The following is a 20,823-nucleotide window of genomic DNA, read 5'->3' as shown; positions in this document are numbered from 1 at the left end:
AGACACTTATTTTAGATCGGAGAGACTATTTCTTACTAGCATAATTAACCAATCTTCTCTAATTTTAACTTTCTAGATCTAGATGCACCTTTTTTGTTCCCAACTCTAAGACTTTTGGTATACTTCTAGGATGTTCTTGATTTTTCCCCATATGTTCCTTCTAATTTTCTATTTTTGTTTTCATTTTTGTTTTAATAATTTTCTTAATTTATAAATTTTATATGAAATTCATTTCCTAAATTTTGAGATGTACATATTTTTAGATCTGATTTTTTCTCTTTCGTTTCTTTGGGTTAGCCAAGTTTTAAAGATCTTCAAAATTTCAGAACATTATTTTGAGTACATGCTTCTTAGGCCGTGTGCAAAATGGTCAGCGCATTCATCAAAGTTATGCCTAATTCAATGACTAGTTGAGGAACCAAATTTAGATTTCAAGAATAGTTATAAGACCAAAAGTCAAGTTATTTCCTTTTTTATTTTGGAAAATTTAACTTATTCCCCTTTCAAGTATTTGGCATGTACCCAACTATAGCCCACTAGGACATTAGCTCATATAGCAAAGCAAAGCAAATAAATGTTAGTTAACTTCTCTAATCCCTCGGAGCGATTCAGTACAACAGTGAGTACAACAATGATCCCTGATCCCACTTCTTCTTCACTTGACTCCTTTTGTTTCAACTATCCTAAATAATCCCGTGTACACGAGTCTCTCCAAAATAAATCTTCTCTTTTGTTTAATTTGTTGCATTTGTAAAACTTGACATCACAGATTTTAGATCGTGTACACGAGTAGAGCGTAAGGTTAAGAAACAAATACGATGACGTGTCACTGTATTTTGTAACCATCTTATTCAGTTTTAACGATAAGATGTAAATAGTATTTCACTTGGGCCGAAACAGAAAAATCTGCTTTTTTTTGTGGGCATAACATAACAGGGTGACCACTGACCACTGACCAGCACCGCAAATTCGCAATTCACAACTAGGCACCACACCCCCGTTGTGCAACCGATAGGCAAAGAGCCGGCCCCCCTCTTCTTGCCTTTCAACTCGAAGCCGCCACCACCTGCGACGAGTTTCGCCCGCCGCCGAAGAGCACGAGAAGGCTCTCCGTCCCGAACAAGGCCGGGATAACTTCAAATCTCGCGGGTGCAGGACGTCTACTCCCGTCCTCGAACCTCGCGGAGCCCTCCGGATCCGCGTTCACGCCTCGTGGACAGATCGGGAAAGAGGAGGAAGCAATGGCGGTGGATGATAATGAGGGCGCCGACAGGGTCACCATTGGCGTCTGCGTCATGGAGAAGAAGGTCGGGACCTCCCCTCCCTGGTTTCTTTGTTCGTTTTGGTGTTTCACCGTTATCTTCCAACGCTCGGGCGCTTCTTGATTTTCACCTCCCCTGCTGTCTCTCTCTGTGGTTGCCACCTCTGATCTGTTCTGAAAAAATTGCTTCGTGTTGTCGACGTCTCCGGTGCGCAGTTCTGGGATATGTTTTGTTCTGATCGCTTTCTCGATTTATGCCCAGGTGTTCTGCTCCCCAATGGAGCAGATTCTCGAGAGGCTCCGTGCGTTTGGAGAATTCGAGGTACGCGAGATCTTTTCTCCACGCCGCATTTCTCCCTCCCTACGCTATCAATTTGCAAGAGTGGAAACGAGCGTACTGCGATTGAAGCTACCCTCGGGGATGGGTGGATGGCGTAGAACTGAATGTGATATCTTTTCCCAGGGAAAAGCTTTTCGAAATACTTTATTGCCAGACATCCGTGAATCTTTGTGGATACCAATTTATTCTGCATCTTTTTGAATATAATACGTGCGGTCTCCATCGTGAGGTGGTTGCTTTTGCGGGTTTTCCCTAAGTGTTCCAGCTTATAGCAAATAGGTCCCTGAATATGCACTTGATATTAATGATCACTGCAGATTCTTGACAAATAATATCTTTGTGGTACTTACTTTATTATCAGTTTAAGCACTGTTGTCCAGTAAATTAAAGATTCGCTCTCGATTGATCAACAAGGCTATAGTTTTTTTAAGCCTCTAGGGAATGCCTGGATGTGGCTCAGGATTACTTGCCAGTAAATAATGCCTAGTACAATGCAATGATAATTTCAACATTTGGTCAGATTTGGTCTACGACATGTTTATATTAGCCCATTTGACATATTGCTATCTCCTAACTTTCTAGGGGGGACCACTGGGGCATTGACCACCTAGTGTAGTCCAAGGCTTGCCTAGGAGGAATAATTCGTCATGTTTTATGCTCCATCATACTATTACTATAATTTAAGCAGCTGCTCATGGTTCACTCACTCATCCTTGCTTTGATCTGTGTATAATGATATGACTCATCTCTATCTAGGAAAGGCACAGATTTTCTAGACACCTGTGACGCCACTATTGAACTCCTTGGCTCTTATGCTTCTTGTATTTTATTTTGCAGATTTACTGCAGAAATAATTTTACCATCTCCTATATTTGTTCAGTTCTTCTAATTTCAACAACTGCTATCTCAGGATCACTGTATTTTATAATCTAATCAATTTCCATGAATTTTGTTTTATTTATTTATCTTTTTTCCATCTGCAATTTTAAGTTTTTTAGGAAATCAAATTTCTCGCTATAGGTCAGCGGTTATTGGAGCCTTCCTGACCAGTTGTCATTCTGAATTACTTTTAACTGTTCTGCAGATCATAATATTTGGAGATAAGGTTATTCTCGAGGATCCTATTGAGATGTATGTAATGAGAACTCAGGTTATTGATTGCTTAATCATAATTCTTTTTGAGGAGTATAGGTCTATCCACATTCCTTCAGTACATGTTTTGACTGAAGGCCGTAAGCATAATGTCTGCACGGCTGTATGTTTAGGAGTAACATCTTACTTAGCTACAATTATTTTCAGTTGGCCAAAATGTGACTGCTTGATTGCCTTCTGTTCGTCTGGGTTTCCTCTTCAAAAAGCTCAGGCGTATGCTGCTTTACGAAGGTATGGTTGGGAATTTCTTTTGCTTGCTACAGTAGGTGTAGGCACATCTTCATCTTTTATTGGACTAACTTTTGTTCGAAATGATAACTTGTCTGAAAACTATGTCGCATATTCATTTTTATATATCCTATTATAATGTTGTTCATGGCTTCATGCAAATATTTATGCTGGTTTGAATATCTATCGCCAGGAACAATAGAATAATGCATACTGAAACTATTTGGTATTTTGTTAATTTTTCAGTTACTTACTTACTTACTTACTTACTTAACCTTATGTTCTGCTTACTGTTTATACATGTATACGTGCTTAAATGATGAGCTTATGTTTAAATTTATGCTGATCCTAATTCAATCTTCAGCACTGTTGTGGTTTCTAAGGTCTTATTAAAGTTTCTATATGTATCTAGATATTGGCAGTTAAAATGTACATGGACAGTTATATTACTGTCCCTCTGTGATCCCAGTCATTACAACCTTCAGTGAATATGACTTGATCAAAAGAAAGCTCGGAGAAAGTGGTACTTTCAGTTATTTGTGTAGTCACAACCAAAATAAAGCTTAAATAAGTACTATGTTGCCTTGTCAGTAATAGAACCTTTTTCTGAAGTGGACAGAGGTTACCTTCTCTGGTACTCAAGGTTACTTTGTTCACGTTGTTCAGTTAACTTGCATTCAGTAAGATCAATTTTGTTTTGTATGAATGCCAGGCCATTTTTAGTGAACGAATTGGAGCCCCAATATCTCCTTCATGACCGCAGAAAAGTATATGAGGTATTGTCACTGAAGAATTCATTCAATACCTTCTAGAAGTCAAGTGCACTCCTCTTTTTATCTGTACACTATCCTTGATGCAACAGCGTTCTTTTCTGCATGCTATATCGAGTTAGTGCTTCATTATAGTTTGTCAGTAAATAGAGACTCAACTTTCTGGAGCAGTTTGAGTAGGGTTGACGACAGTATTCCAAATTCCAGATTATCATTGTTACAAACCATATTCATGTACATTTCTCTTGAAATGGATTTTGCCGGAGTACAACTAGGTAGTATTGGAGTCAAATATCTGGTTTCAATAAATGAAGTTGGATCCCCTGAAGTGCAAAGTCTTCACGTGGCTTAAATTGACTAATCAATGTTGGACCGCTGATCTCCTAGAGTGCCTTGGCCTGCAGCACCTGGGCTAATGCCCGCTTTGTGACCAAGAGGATGAAACAATCTCAGATCTCCTCAGAGGCTGCATTTTTGTTCGCTAAGTCTGGTATTCGGTGCTGGCCATGTTCTCCAGGCAATCATGCCGCAGCTGGGTGATGATGTCAACACCTGGTTTGAGAGCGCGGCGGTGTGGGCGGGTCCTGACAAGACTAAGGGAGCACAACCTCTCATCATCCTCACACTGGAGGATCTGGAGGCTGCGCAACGACTGTGTCTTTGACTGCGCCATGCCAAACTGCCCCTCGTTGGTCAACTTGATCCTCTGTGAAGCCAACCATTGGATGGTTGCTGGAGCTAAAGCCCTTGGGCTCTTGTCACTGCAAGCGAGGCCTCCTGACTTGGCTGCTTAGCGGCGGTGGTGTTGGGCTGCGAGGGGTGCTTTATAGTTTTTTGGCTTGTTTTCTTTCTATTTGTTGTAGGCTAGCCTCCTCTGCATCTGTTTTTTCGGCCTTTGCTTGTAGTCTTGTACGGTTTGCATCGTTTTGATATACTCTTCGAATACAAAATGACACGCACTTAGGTGTGTGCACAAGAAAAAAATGAAGCTGGGAGTCTCCCCTTCTATCATGAAAAGTTCTTCAGAAAGATTTGCATTACCTCTGTGCGGAAGTCTGAAGGCTAACAGTGCACTTTGTTTTGGTTGAGTTTGATCTTAAATAATTTCATCTTGGCTGTGTAATAATTGCTTAGTTTGGATAGTCCAGTACTGTACTGTTTAACAGTCTTAATTTTGTATTTTTATCTAGTTATCACATCTTTTTTATTAGACATTACGTCCTCTTTCATTCTGTCACAGTTTACGGAATGTCTTTCCATGATTTCCTATTTGCTCTTTTTTTTTCCGTGGAACAATTCTTAAGATTTTGGAAAGTGACCTAACTACAACCACTTTCATGCTTCAGCATCTTGAGAAGTATGGAATTCCTGTACCCAGTTATGCTCTTGTCAATAGAGAATATCCATACCAAGAGCTAGACCACTTCATTGAGCAAGAAGATTTTGTTGAGATCCATGGAAAGCGATTTCTTAAGCCCTTTGTGGAGAAACCTGCTAATGGTAATGTGTCAATATTTACCCAATTAATTTCATTCCGCTATACATTTGCCTCCCCGCACCTGTATTTGTTCTTAATTGTATTGGTGTCGTAGTATGTTGATTTTGCTGTATGCAAGAAGCACTAATCACTTCTCTACAGGGAAGGTTGAGAGTGGACGATGAACTACATATTCATCCTCGATTATTTGATTTTGGATTTTTATATAAGGAGTAGTACATATTACAAGGTTGGATTTCACCTGCAATAATTAGCTACTCCATTTGATTCCTTTTCTTGCGTTTTTAATCCAGGGGATGATCATAGAATAATGATTTATTATCCTAATTCTGCTGGTGGTGGAATGAAGGAACTATTCCGAAAGGTAAACTAGAAAATCAACATGTCATTTGAATGTAGCTAGCTTATTACAGTGACCTGTCTCCCAGGGTTTAAAGCCTATCAATTTCTTAGATGCTTTGACCCATGTAAAAAAGAAAATAATGTAGTTTAATTTAAAGTTGTCGGTTTGTGCTTTGATTTCTTGTGCCACTTCGGGCCTTAGCATATCGAAATTTGGGTCCTCTATCCTTTACTTTTCTAAAAGACTATCTATTTGGCCATCAGACATGTTTGCCCCAAGGACATATTTGAAGTCTAAGCAATACTGGGTTCATTGTGATTTCCGTGTGCAGAATTGAAGTGTTAGCTCGTCTTTTATATGTGTTTTAGGTTAACATGTTAGGTGCTTACTAACGAGAACAGGATACCCCTCCAAAAAAAAAAGCGAGAACAGGAAACTGAAAAAATTTCTTATGCCTTTTGTATTTTTTTTATATATTTCTTTTATTGGTATGAAAATTTAAACTTTATATTGCTGAATAAATGTAGGTTGGTAACCGTTCTAGTGAATTTCATCCTGATGTCAGGAGAGTTAGGCGCGAAGGATCTTACATTTATGAGGAGTTCATGCCTACTGGTGGGACAGATGTGAAAGTAAGACACCTCTCCGAAGTTCTTGTGTCTGCTGATGTATACTTTAATGACATGTCCGCTGCCACATCTTAGTTATGTTTTAATGGTTCTGGTGGTTCTCAAAAGTTTCATGAATCTTTTGTTACTTCTCATTTTGAAGAAACTAAAAGCAACTTCTTCTATATCCTTTGTCAGCGACTTCCTCTGTTTCAAAATATAAGAAATTCAGGGTATTTTGGCCTACCAGAACTTCTTACATTTTGAAACAGAGGTAGTATATATTTATGGATGAGAAGTTTCTCATTAAACACGGAAAATATCTAATTGTGTTCTTTTCCACCAATATGAAAATCAAGCCACAATACAATATGCTCAGCTACTTAAATTGGATGCCTGGCATGCTTTGTTTTGGCCCATTCATTAGTTGCAAGATATTGTCTTGTATGACGTAAATCATATCATCCAATATCTACTCTACCAATTGGCCTTTAAAGCTAGAAATATTGTAACACATTTTTCAGGTTTACACAGTTGGCCCAGGATATGCACATGCCGAGGCACGCAAATCACCAGTTGTCGATGGTGTTGTTATGAGGAATCCAGATGGGAAAGAAGTAAGACATTACACTCTTCCATGCTATTTGTATAATCCAGATTCAAATACTCGGTAGTTTGTCCCCGCCGTCTCAGCTTGTAAATACCGTTCTACCTTTTCAATATATTGAGACGCAAGGTCTCGCATTTTCTCGGAAAAACAACTCATTAGTTTGTCTTTCGACTATTCCATGCAATGCTTGTTACATATGGTTATGTGAATATTGATATAAAATTCTAATTAATTTGTGTTGTTGCATTTTGGTATGAAAACTTGCCCAGATATGTTGATGAGTTTCCCACTTAGTGTAGTCAATGCTTATAACACAAGTAAAGTTCATACTAATAGGTCTCTCTGCTGAGATGTACTTGTTTGCCAGGTCAACATGGTAGTACTGTTCACCACAGTACACTTTTGACTATTATCACAAGCTAGTTAAACATGGGTACCAAGGGTTGCGTGTAATCTTATCCGGAGAGTAGCATAATTTGGTACCTAAGTTCACAGTTTCTCCCAACTGTGATGTAAAAAAACTCCTTTTTCCAAGGCAATGATATACAAAGCTTTTCTGTATTTGAGAAAAAAAGGAAAATAAGCTAGTTAAACATATACTGGCTGCACTAGTACCATAATATGCAGAGAAGGTCGGTTTGTAAGCCAGTGGCATGAGCACACCCACCGGCTCTTCGAGGCAAGGCCTCCTTGTTGTGGCTTATGGTTGCTTCTTCTCTTACTATAAAAAGCCATGTGAGCTCCTACCCCTGTAGGCCGATTTTTTTACAGTACAATAGTATGCAGGAAAATGTCTAGTGAGTCATAATACATCCAAAGAGACAGTGTGGGATTAATTTTTGGTTGGTGCATGGTATGTAAAATGATTGTATTATAGTGGAACGAGGAAAAAGTTGTCTTATCAATATCCTGTGTATTAGTTTTCATTGTATTATGTAAATAGATATTTGGAATTTATTTTTATGCCGGAAGTGGAAAGGCTTCTTCTGTATATGCACAAAGGGACCCATTTACAACTAACGAGAATCCAAAAACAAATCTCATTTATTTTTGGAAGATACTTGATTCTGCTGAATGCGATCCAGACTATCTAGAAAAGTGTAATTTTGTATGCGTTTATTGGATGTTATTTGTTAACCATTAGGTTGACCTTTTTGACATTACTTTTGATATCCCATGGACTATGGTCTCATACTGTTCAGCTTCTTTATTATCTTGTTTGGGTTTTTGATCGAACTTTTCTTTTTATTACTTGAAGGTACGCTATCCTGTTCTTTTGACCCCTACGGAGAAACAAATGGCAAGAGATGTCTGCAGTGCTTTTAGACAGATGGTAACACTCATTTGTTTCTTCTTTATTTCTAATTGTCCCAGGAAATGAATACCTAGCCTCAGTTATTGGCTGATGGTGCATTATTGAAATGCTGCTGCAATGGGCTAATAATGTTATTAGTTTCCTAATAATATTTCCACATAGTTCACTTGTTATTGTAGACGTTGACATCCAGTACATGACTACATAGCTCGAGTTGTACTCTTTATTATTTTTCTTTAGAAAGGGAAAATCATATATGCCGCCTAGAGCCTTAGATGCAATTTCAGTTTGAAACCGGTCATAAAAACCTCTGAACTTTGAAAATGAGGCATCTCAACCCCCCCCCCCCCACCACCCACCTACCCTGGCTGTTTCTCGGTGGGAAGAGTGGATTTGACCCCCTTGACCGCCACGTGGCCATGCCCTCTCTTTCCACCGAGAAACAGCCAGGGGGTCGGGATGCCTGGTCTTCAAAGTTTAGTTTTTTTTAATGCCCGGTTACATAGTTCAGTTTTTGTTTTGAACTTCCTGATGAGTTCATAGGGGTAAAATGGACTTGTTTATTTCATTTATCATTCTAGTTGGTTGTACCTTTAGCTAGTTTTGGTTGCTAGAAGATGGTGGAACGGAATGGTTCCAGATTTGAGCATTATTCTCATGTTTGGTCTAGAATATATGAAACTGGAATGGAACCATTTGGTTCCTCAAAAGGGAATATTCCCCTAATATGCTTAACCATCTCATTCCTCAAAAATGAAGGACTCAATTGTTTCCTCAAAACTGGAATGGAACCATTTGGAACGAGTGGGCCCCGGGCCAAAAAGCCTAACTTCGTTCTCTCTCTCTCCCCCTCTCTCCTATGGTCATTGGCATCTCATTCCATCTCCACAACCAAACACATAAGAATGGAAGCATTCCATTCCATTCCATCAACCAAACAACAAACCTGAACCATTCCATTCTCACAGGATTCCATTCCATTCCACACCACTCTGCAACCAATTTTATCATCTGTTATCCTTTTTGCCTGGTATGTTGCTGGGCATTGGAGTGTCCAAAAACTGTTTTCGGTCATTGTTTCCATGCTTTTGTGGTCATGTATTATCTTCTGGTTCTCTTTTATTCCGTATTTTGCCTCCCACCCCTAATCAACCTATCTTGTGAACTTCTGCATCTAGAAAAGGGAATTCCACTTTCCCCTAAACTCTGGCAAAAGTTCATTTCCAACCCCCAAACTCTAAATCTGTTTCAATTGCAACCTTGAACTTTTGAAATAGTCCACTTTTCACCCTCATGGTTAAAGTTTTGGGTGACATTGACGCCATGTGACACCTGGAGACACCGTCAGTTGGGGTGGTGGTACTGCTATCAGCGGTGTGGAAGCTTTAAGTTTGGAGATGGCTGAGTCCTGGGAAAGTTTGGCCAGGTGGGTCAAAGGAAGGCGAGGCTATCGGTAGTCGTCGCTTCATCCTCACATTACTAGAAATGGAAGAAAATTGGGTACAACAGAGGAAAGAAATGAAATTTGATGACATGACAGTGTCGTGACAGTGAGGTTGCTGACACATGGCACCATGTCAGCCGAAACCAATTGAGTGTGAAAACCAGATTGTTTCATTATTCAAGTTTGCATTTAAAAAGGTTTCAGGGTTGTAAAGTAAACTTTGCTAGATTTCAGGGGTTGAGAAGTGTTTTTTGTCTTTACAAAATCATGATAAAACTCAATAAGACCAATTTGTGGTCCTTTAGATAGGAGATAAGGAACCAAACAAAACACTTCTTTGAGATAGCGATGAGGTTTGCATCAGATGCTTCAAGTTGGTTGAATGACCTGACCCTGTATACAAATCTTACGTGCCATCGTTTGGAAAGTCAATGTTACATAAAGTCCATGTCTATGCTTTAGATGTTTTCCAAGTACTGCATGTGTAGATTTCTTCTTCTGGTAACCTTTTCACATCATCATGATATTTCTTAATTTCCATTTATCTTCTGTAATACTGTTTTGTTTTCTGCAGGTTTGCGGTTTTGATCTCTTAAGGTGCGATGGGAGATCGTACGTTTGTGATGTGAACGGATGGAGCTTTGTAAAGAACTCTTACAAGTAATTTTCTTTACTTTCTAAAAACATGCGTGACGTTTAATGGGTGCTGAAATGTTTAGATAAACTTTTCTATGATCCAGGTATTATGATGATGCTGCATGCATATTGCGAAAAATATTTCTTGATGCAAAAGCTCCCCATCTTTCATCAATCATTCCTCCAACACTTCCATGGAAATCAAACGAACCAGATCAGTCTACTGAAGGTCTTACACGACAGGGAAGTGGGATAATTGGTACATTTGGTCAGTCAGAAGAACTACGCTGTGTCATTGTTGTCATACGCCAGTAAGGATTTTACTAATGCTTTATTGCCATGAATGATTGCTGTTAGTGAGTTAGTACTATTCCTTACATCACATATTTATTTAGTGGTGATCGGACACCAAAGCAGAAAGTGAAATTGAAAGTTACAGAGGAAAATCTGTTGAATTTGATGTTGAAGTACAATGGTGGAAAGCCAAGAGCTGAGGTATCCTTTTTTTGTCGAATCTTAAGTTTTTAAATAACCTGTTGGTTCTTGAGTTGATTCAAAGTTTTGTGCTTTCCTGGCAGACAAAACTGAAAAGTGCTGTACAACTACAAGACTTGTTAGATGCCACAAGACAACTTGTACCACCAACTAGGTATGTATGCTGGAAGAAGTAATTCATCTATGTATTTACGGAATGACAAAATTACTTTAAAGAAAACATACCTCTCAACTTTAGTTTGATCTGTTGTTTGTTCAACTATAGTTTGTGTCAAAATCTGGAAACCAATGGTTGTTTTGTGTATCTTTAGGTCGGGCCAGGAGAGCGATAGTGATGCCGAAGATTTGGAGCATATTGAAAAGCTTCGTCAAGTCAAAGCAGTACTGGAGGAGGTGATGTCTATTCATTCAAATCAGCCTGTCCATCACAATTGTATGGTCATGTGACATGTTAAATGCTGGATATATCTGCACTAGATAGCTAGGTGCAACAATGCAAATCCCTTTTAGTATAAAATAGTAACAAATATCCAAACTTGATAAATGAGTATTCCCTTTATCTCATGTACATCCATAAAAAAAAATCAAGTTCAAATTCTGAGTATAAACATGGAGAATTTTCTGAGTAACGAAGGACCAACGTTGAAACAAAGAGAAACATAGAAGACACTACTTCCACAGATTTTTTTTTGTGTCTTCCAAGACTTCTAAATATGAAATTTAAAGATTGGCTGGACACTTGAACTACCTATGCCTTAACGATTTCTTGATTTGACTTGATGCCTTAGCTATTGGTTTGCACTAAATATGCCCCTTTAGATGGTTTGCGTTACTCCCTCCGTCCCATAATATGAGGCACGCACGTATCCCTAGATCATCAATTTGATCAATTAAATATGTATTTTCGTTAAGAAAAATACATCATTAGATTCGTTATCGAAAGAACTTTCTAATGATATAATTTTTTAATTATTTAATTTACATTTAATTAGCTAAATTGATGATCTAGGAATGCGTGCGTGCCTCATATTATGGGACGAAGGGAGTAGTTATTGTATTGACATATGCTATTGAAAGGTTGTATCGATGTTGTAACGAATGCTGACATCTTATTAATGCAAACCATTAATACCAGGGTGGGCATTTCTCTGGTATTTATCGGAAAGTACAGCTAAAGCCACTTAAATGGATTAAAGTTCCAAAGCACAATGGTGACGGTGAAGAAGAGCGGCCAATAGAAGCCCTGATGATTCTGAAATATGGTGGTGTACTCACTCATGCTGGGAGAAAGCAGGTCTGTACTTGTGATTTTCCCTCTGATAGTATTATATCTTCTGTCTCAAGTTTACTTATGATGATAGTTTATCCGAGCTATCCATTTCCAATGTAATTTATAACTAGCAGACAGTAATACGGTCATTCAGTACCAAAGTTCTAGAGGATTACAGCATTGGCAACTGTTTTGCCCTTTTCCTATTCTCTGTTACTGTGGTCCGTTTTCACTATTATTTGAGTGGGACAGTAGGGTGGACCGTACATGATAGCTATATTTATGTATTTTATCAATGATAAGCATACACTTGATCCTTTGCAACCATCTTTGGTAACAACCCAAAATGATAGGCGGCTCCTTGGAAATAACTTCAATACCTTCTCAGTTCCGGTCATATGTTAGCATATGCAAGCATAGTCAGCAACTTTTTTAATTGATGCCACCTTTTGTGATCTATGAGTTACAGAAGTTCTTTTCCAGTTTTCCGTTGCTTTATGAAGCACTACGTTTTGGTTTCATATCTTCTTGCATGGCAGATAGGGCAGTCAAAACAGTTTACAATAGGGCCTCAGAGAACAGCTAGCACTAGCAGTCTAGCACAAAGAGCCTATTTTTGTTGGCTTCAACTATAATAGTCGATGGTGTTTGTAACCGGAATTTCTTAATTACATTACTATCATGAACCAGCATTTTCTGTTATTTCAGTTTTGAAATATTCTTATGTTCAGTGAGGCGAGCTATTTGCAAATTTGGATATGATGGAGGAACAAATTGCATGTTGTTATATTAGTATTTATTAATCAACATACATCTAGTGTAATCAATGTTTTATGCTTTTCATTCAGGCAGAAGAACTTGGAAGGTTCTTCAGAAACAACATTTATCCAGGTTATTTGTTCACATTCTTGTTGCTTCTAAAATATTGTGAAAAAGTGAAATATCGGACTTCTTGAGAATGATTTTTTTTACAAGTTCGTGATATCTCTAATTCTCTATGTTCTTAAGAGAAAACTACATTGGAGATTGTGGAACTGGAACAGTGGTAATACTAGCTGTCTACTCCTTCAACTTCAAAATCACCAATTCGTCACGAAGTTTCCTAATCTTTAACTTCAGGCAGTTAGATAGCTCCAACATTTTCACTTATGAAATCTTCTAATATGGCAAGCAATTTTAGATATTGCCATATACTCCCTCCATTCCTAAATTCTTCTTGTGGTTTTAGTTCTCCCTCCGTTCCTAAATTTTCTTGTCGTGGTTTTAATTCAACGGAGGGAGTAGGTGACTAAGGTAGGAGTATAAGTGGTAGGTACATGTTGGTTTCATTAGATGTCTTGTAGCTTATGATGGTTATGAAACAGATAAACCATCATAAAGTCTTTCTGTTTTATATATTTACAACTTGTTTGAATACTTATGAAACTTATTTTGTCTTGCACTTGAATTGCATTCTTTGTACTTGAAAATGTTTTCCTGACTAGCATGGAATCCTGGATCAGGTGAAGGAACAGGTTTGCTTCGCCTTCATAGCACGTATAGACACGACTTAAAAATATACAGTTCAGACGAAGGACGTGTTCAGGTAATACTTTCAACTGTCCTTTCAGTCTATAGCACATTTGAAGTCCTTAAGATCTTCTTGACTTAGAGGCCGCAAACAAGGTTGTTAGGTAGTGGTGATTGGTTAGGAATCAAATACTTGTGCTGTGGTAACTGGCCATGTATCAAACTACCAAAAGTGTAGGACAGCATGGAGATCCGAGCTTCTCTTGGTTGGCTAGCAGAGCGTGCCTCAGGTTGTCTTCTTTCTACAAAAAGCAACCGGGGGGACTATTCCCTGGTTGGTCTCATTTTAAACCTCAGGGTGGGACTATCTAGAAAAGGGGTTTCAGTTCTCTTGGGTCGCTCTCCTGGAGGAAGTTCGCCTTGACCATAACATTGAGTTTGCCAAAGAGGATGTTGACACTGGTGGCAGGAGAGTGAAGAGAGCAGGACAAAATCTTGTTTTTTTATAAGCTTCTTCAGGGTATTTCCAATAGCATTCATGACAGCATGATGATGTCCCGATACGAGGAATGCTATGCAATCTGGGCCCTGTGGGTTGGGCCCGTTTGCAGAGACACTAGGGCATCAGAGGCAGGAGGAAGACTGAGCGGATCTGCCACAGGATCCTGCTGCTGTGCAGCTCTTCTTTGCATTTTGTCCCTATTTTCTTTTGCTCCCTTGGGTTAAGTGTAACTTTTATTTAAAATTGGGGTTTGTGCAGCTTATTTCAAATTACATGTAAGTATTTGTAATTCTTTTTGGTATTTTAAATAGTCAATCCTGATTTATATGTTCCTTATGGTGTACATGACAGATGTCTGCTGCCGCATTTGCCAAAGGTCTTCTTGATCTGGAAGGACAACTAACGCCTATACTTGTCGGTTGCTTGTTTTCTGAAGCTCTAAAACACAGAAAGACAATTACCAAGATTTTTGTGTCCCTTAATTCCGCCTGTATCTCAAATTAATCTTTTATACTAACTTTTTCAGGTCTCTCTAGTAAGTAAAGACTCATCTATGCTAGATGGACTGGAAGATGCTAGCATTGAGATGGATGAAGCTAAGGTGTGTTTCATATTTTGATTTTTTTTTCGAAAAGGAGGTTGTTGTTTCGTATTTTGGATAAACACACTGTATTTTTCTACTTGGGTTCTAGCACTTACCTAAAGTTCATGGGGGAAGGAAACCACACGCATGCATGAAGTCACTATTGTTTTTAGCTCGAGGCAGGTCCCACCATGCCAAACGTTTTCACATTTTTTGGTCTTGTCTTGGAACATATGGAAGATGAAAATGTGGGCCTCAATATGTAGCTTGTGTGAACTGCTATGACCACAAGGCTGACATTTCTATTTGATTTTCACGCCCGTGAATGAAAAATCTAGCTGCTACCTCCTTAATTCTTACTGTTATCTGGAAATCTCAAGAAGCATCTGTGATGTGATGTGATGTGATGTCAGTCATAATAGGAATATCATAAATTCTACTGTATTAAACTGTCAATTATCTTTCTGCAGAGTTAATGTCTTCCCAGTTTCCACTACCCTCGTGATTGTCTTGAATATCATAATGAATTTAGTTCATCGTCTATTGTTGGCTAAAATTCAAAGAAACTGATTTTCTTTTCAGGCTAGATTGCATGAAATCATCATTTCAAATGCTAAAACAGAGAATACCAATGGATCGGAGGAGTTTCCATGGATGGTTGATGGTGCAGGATTGCCTGCAAATGCTTCTCAACTTCTTCCTAAAATGGTAAAGTACATTTAATTGATCTAAGATGGACCCTTAGTTTTAAGCATATCATACGTACATAGCATTAGACACAACGTTATTCAGTGATGTACTAACTAGTACTGGTTTGATTCATTCACGATGATTTTTTTCTTACTTTTTCGCATGATAATGTGTACTCCCTCTGTCCAACAAAAGATGTCTCAAGTTTGTCAAAATTTGGATGTATCTAGACATGACTTATTGTATAGATGCATTCAAATTTAGTCAAAGTTGAGACATCTTTTGTTGGACGGAGGAAGTACAATATTTCCATATTTTTTTCTCAGTAAGCTATCGAAAATTCCGCAGGAGATCTTTGCCATGCAAATAATTTAAGAAAGTTTGTCTGGTGACATCCAAAGGTCACTAGTTTTCAACTAGTGACCTTTGGGTGTCATTTGGATTCGTTGTACCAAATGTGCCAACTCTTTGGCGGAACCATGGAAACCAGTTGAAAGTTGAAAACTTGTGACAATGCACTATGCAATGGATGTCTGGTAGTGAGTTACTCCCTCCGTTCCACAAAACAACTCACATGGATTTTTCTAGTTTGTTCCATAATATAGCTCGTTTTTCTCTTGGTTCCCGCACCGGGCCAATAACAGTTTACATACATTTAATATTAATCCAATATGAGTGGTCAGACACTAGAAATGAGAGCTGCCTTGGTCAAGTGCACAAATCTATATGAGGTGTTTTGTGGAATGGAGGGAGTAACATTTTAGTCTAGTGTCAGAGTCTGTTGTCTAATGAGAGTCCCTATCAGATTTTGGCTGTAATTTTAGCATCATAAGTGCAGGGTGTGAGGTCATAGGGAGTCAAGGATGCACTAACAACTTCTACCTTAATTGCTACATTGTCACACAATTGTTTGGAGGATTCATGCACATACTTATAAGTTTAAGGGGTTAGTCCTAGATTTTTGGAGTTTCTAAGCTGCATCTTGTTTTACTATCAGAATTAATATTTCCTTGTTGTACATTGGTTAGGCCAAGCTGACGAAAGAAGTTACTGCACAAGTCAAGCTGCTTGCTGAAGGTGAAGATGAGAAGCTTGCACTGACAAGCTCATTTTCTAGATATGACCAAGCAAAGGCTCTTGGGAAAACAACAATTGATGTTGCACGTATTGCTGCTGGGTTACCTTGTGGTAGTGAAAGCTTCCTCTTAATGTTTGCTCGATGGAAAAAACACGAGAGAGATTTATATAATGAAAGAAAGGAGTGAGTAGAGTGTTTCACCTTCAGAATTTTTGTTGATTGTTATAAACCAATTTTATTGATAGTTGAGCTTACTTTTGAGCTTGTTCACTCACGGCGCTTCATAACTCATAATGCAGCCGATTTGACATTACACAGATTCCAGATGTCTACGACTCGTGCAAGTAAGTAATCTTAACTGATTGCCGTATTTAAGGAGATTTTTTTCCCATATCGCATGCATTCTGATTCTTGCCATCCATTTGAAACAATCAATGTCCTTTCTGAGTGTATGTGCTTAAATATGACATGAAGCTATCCAACTTTTATAGTTCTAAAAAAAGTAGCTAAAAAAAGTTCAGAAGGTTAGAAATGTTTGATGTGTGCTATTGTTGACCTCATATATATAATATGCTTATTTTTCTCCTCAAGATTCTTTACGTCATCATCCTAATATTAACTACTGAATGGGCATGGCAGATATGATCTGGTACATAATGCTCATCTCAATCTTGAGGGCTTGGAAGAGCTTTACAAAGTTGCTCAAGTAAGTTCACATTTAGTGCTCTTTTATTTGATGTTTCTTTTGATTTTATATGAAAGTTAACCCTGAATGTATATAATCAATTATGCATTAAGCACACTATAGTCTGTCTTCTCGAGTCATTACAAAGTTATATTGATTAAGCATATATTTTTGCATGTATAACACATGGCGACATTATTTTGGTACAAAAAAAGAGTAAATAGGACCGCCAAAGCTTTGGGGATATCATTTCATAGAACTATTAATTCCTAGACTTTTAGCCACAAGCTTGGGAAAGGCATGCTATCGTATCATCTGTTTGCATAGAGCTTTGCACTCTTACTAGAGACTTTTGTTGAATCTTGAATTCAACCATGATCACAGGACTATACGAGTGTTTCTAAATGTCAAAACACAAATTCGAAGTAAATGGATTATACAATTCTGCCATTTAAGTGATCTGGGAGGAAGACTCGCTATGTTTGAGCATTGCTTCTCTTAGATCTGTCGTACGGCATTCAGTTCTAATCTTACAAGAAATGTATGTGAGTGGGTCGATTGAGCGGTTAAAAGCTCTACTTATCGTGTCCATACCTTCATTATTTCAGGCTGATGATTTGAATTTTTTAAAATAAAAATCCATATACCAGTATTGTAGTTTGAAACTTGCTTATAGTTTGTTTGTGTTGATTAGTTCTCTGGAACATTTTCCATGTTTGTCAAAGCTTATCTAACACTATTCTTGTAGCTTCTTGCTGATGGTGTTATTCCAAACGAGTACGGCATCAACCCAGCACAAAAACTAAAAATTGGCTCAAAGGTTTGTTGTCCAGCAAGATGCCACCATTTTTGTTTGTTATAAACATTGTATACACATAGGATATTACCAAACGATAAATTATTTATGAGTCTTCACTTTTGTTGGATTTTCTAGATAGCACGCCGGTTAATGGGAAAAGTTCTAATTGATCTACGGAACACTCGTGAAGAAGCTATTTGTGTCGCCGATCCAAATTTTACTGAGGATGAAGCTATATTCCTACCAACAAAAGAATTAGAGCACCAGCAAAAGATTCAACTTAGAAATGAGGATGGAAGGAGATCTAGCACCACAAGTGAAAAGTCAATGGACCAAGAAGATGAAGATGATAGAGAAACTAAATACCGCTTAGATCCTAAGTACGTGCATGTTTTTCTGATCACTGCAACATTAAAGTTTCTGTTGATTTGCATGTAAATTTTATGTTTCTCATGTACTTCAGGTATGCGAACGTGAAGACACCTGATCGACATGTCCGCACACGGCTTTATTTCACATCGGTACATCAGAGCACTTCTATTTTTGTGTTCTTCTGATCATTTTGTAAGTCCAAGTGATGACATGTGCAATATCTCCACCAGGAATCTCATATACACTCATTGATGAATGTCCTTCGGTATTGCAATTTGGATGAGTCTCTACAAGGAGAGGATAGCCTTGTTTGCCAAAGTACTTTGGACCGACTACATAGAACCAGGGAGCTCGATTACATGAGCAACATCGTGCTTAGAATGTTTGAAAATACAGAGGTATGGATATCTTTCAAAACCGTGGTGATTTTATATAGCATCCGATGCAATTGGATATTTCTTATTCCCTACTCATGGTTAAAATTATAACATATCTGCCATTAAAATTTACGATACTGGGATCTCTGTATTTCATCAGTTTATGAAATTTTGCGTCAGCACGTCTATTGATTATGTCAAGTGACATACTACTCCCTCTGTTTCAAAATGTAGGGCGTATTAATTTTTGTTGACTGTCAAATTTTAAAAAGTTTGACCAAGTTTATAGCAAAAAGTATCAACATGTACGGTGTCAAACCAATGTACTTTGAAATATATTTTACAATGTATCTGATGATACTCATTTGACACCGTAGATGTTGATATGCTTTGGTATATGGTTGGTCAAAGTTTAGAAACTTTGACAGTTAGCAAAAGTTATAGGCCCTACATTTTGGAACGGAGGGAGTATTTGTTATTTCCCCTACTGAACTGGTGTGTCCTTCCATCATTTACTTTTGAGTCTGTCTGTTTTCTCTACAGGGTTTGTGCTTATTTGTGTACCTAAGTATCTTAATATTTGTCTGTATTTCTGTACTGCTGGTTACCTCTCACAAGGAATAGCATAGTAGGCAAGTCATTTATCTGAAAAGTATTTTGTTAGAAAACGCAAAAAGCTTTGTATGTTGATACATTGCTAGACAGAGAAGTTATGTACAGGCCTAAGAAAGAGCAAACACGAACACCACAAGAAAGTGTTTATTTTTAAATAAAGTTACTTTTCCAAAATAAGTTAGAATTGCGTTATTTTGGAAATATCGTCAAAAATTATCTAATAACTTTTCTATTAACTACGGAGTCCTTGATTGTGGAGCGACTTTCAATCAACAAGGTAGATAATAATTACGCGGCTAAGTAGTGGCCTCCCCAGCCTTCTGTACAATCCGACCATTTTTGCAGGTTAAAAGCCTTGGCCTATTTGTGGGCTATGCATATAATTCTTGTAAATTTCTGATGCCCCTGTTAATCTGCTTGCAAAAATTACTATCTGCAGGTTCCTTTAGAAGACGAGAAAAGGTTCAGGATCGAGATGACGTTCAGTCGTGGCGCTGATCTCAGTCCTTTAGAGGTACTCACCCACATCTTCCCTTAATAGCACATAACAGTCTGCATTTGCATGTTACTTGATGAATTCGAGATTTACAAGTGGGGATCAATGTATATTTGTTCAGGACAAAACTAGCGAAACTTCTCCATTGCTCCAGGAGCACACCCTGCCGATAATGGGACCCGAGAGACTGCAGGAAGTTGGTTCTTGCTTGACACTGGACAAGTTTGAGAAGATGGTGCGGCCATTCGCCATGCCCCCTGAGGACTTCCCCCCAGCTGCGCCACCACAAGCCTTAGGATACTTCTCCAAAGGTGCTGGCGTGCTTGAACGGCTGGCTAGTTTCTGGCCTTTTCACAAGGGTGTGACCAATGGCAAGTAGCTGTAAAACTCTGCAAAATGCTGGAGATAAGTTCCATGTGAATATACCTCCTTGTTAGACATTCGGTGGCAACACCGCACAATTTTGGTAATATGGTTACATCTTTCAGAAACTGAATTGTATGCATACTTCTGCCAAAAGATTTGGTGATAGAGACAGGAGAAACAAACGAGTGCTGAGAAAACACAGGTTTCATCTTTGAGTTAGTGTATACTCTTCATGACTTCTGTATGAGGAATGATCCAACTTTCCAAGTGTTAAAAGAGAAAATTACTTAAAACCATCACATTTGGGGCACATGTCTAGGAAAACCACCTTTTTTTTAGTTTTTTTTTCAAATTACCACCATTTTCTCGGTCCGTTGAACTCCCGTGCACTAATTTAGCTCTTTATCGTGTTTTGATGGTAAAACTGACATGGGAGCCCACATGTCAGGTCCACGTCGGCACCACGCTGGCCCAAAGCATCCACCGTGTCTGGCCAGGGGTGTTGTCGCCATAGACTGCTTCGAGGAAGCTCTGGCCAGAGGAGTGCGCCTTGTGGTCGCGGACTGTCAGGGTGCGGGCACCGCGAGCCTGGCAGGGGACGCTGACCACGACATGGCCCCGTTCAAGCGGCTCGTCTCGGAGCTCAATACCGGTGTGCTCTCGGCGGAGGCCACGGCTGCTCCGTCTTGATGTTCCTCGAGGCTCCGGGACGGCGTCCGTGTCGTCGCACGGGGCTCCGACACCGGGGAGCGTGGGCACCCCTTTTTTAGGTTTGGCAGTG

The 20,823-nt window shown here is 38.7% G+C and overlaps 1 protein-coding gene across 2 annotated transcripts; it reads left to right on the top strand.

Moving 5' to 3' along the window:
* Positions 1–953: 953 nt before the first annotated feature.
* LOC100830891 (inositol hexakisphosphate and diphosphoinositol-pentakisphosphate kinase VIP2) lies at positions 954–20,338 on the top strand. Of its 2 annotated transcripts, XM_003561094.4 has the most exons (30): positions 954–1,307; positions 1,524–1,583; positions 2,686–2,732; positions 2,901–2,984; positions 3,694–3,757; positions 5,098–5,251; positions 5,543–5,613; positions 6,120–6,224; positions 6,725–6,817; positions 8,069–8,143; positions 10,144–10,229; positions 10,310–10,516; positions 10,601–10,700; positions 10,784–10,854; positions 11,012–11,093; positions 11,836–11,994; positions 12,819–12,861; positions 13,473–13,555; positions 14,333–14,395; positions 14,508–14,582; positions 15,147–15,272; positions 16,283–16,515; positions 16,632–16,676; positions 16,972–17,038; positions 17,766–17,837; positions 17,952–18,196; positions 18,280–18,337; positions 18,419–18,586; positions 19,620–19,694; positions 19,798–20,338. In XM_003561094.4, exons 1-30 carry the CDS (start codon positions 1,242–1,244, stop codon positions 20,053–20,055), a joined length of 3,135 nt encoding a protein of 1,044 aa, XP_003561142.1. In that variant the 5' UTR covers positions 954–1,241; the 3' UTR covers positions 20,056–20,338. The 2 variants fall into 2 exon arrangements, with proteins under 2 accessions (XP_003561142.1, XP_010231419.1); XM_010233117.3 differs by lacking the exons at positions 954–1,307; positions 1,524–1,583; positions 2,686–2,732; positions 2,901–2,984; positions 3,694–3,757 and having other exon boundaries at positions 5,192–5,251; positions 6,158–6,224.
* The last annotated feature ends 485 nt before the right edge of the window (positions 20,339–20,823 follow it).

This window comes from Brachypodium distachyon, chromosome 1 (assembly GCF_000005505.3).
Source record: "Brachypodium distachyon strain Bd21 chromosome 1, Brachypodium_distachyon_v3.0, whole genome shotgun sequence".
Lineage (NCBI taxonomy): Eukaryota > Viridiplantae > Streptophyta > Magnoliopsida > Poales > Poaceae > Brachypodium > Brachypodium distachyon.
The sequence above is the reverse complement of the archived record's forward strand: the minus strand, read 5'-3'. Positions and strand labels throughout refer to the sequence as shown.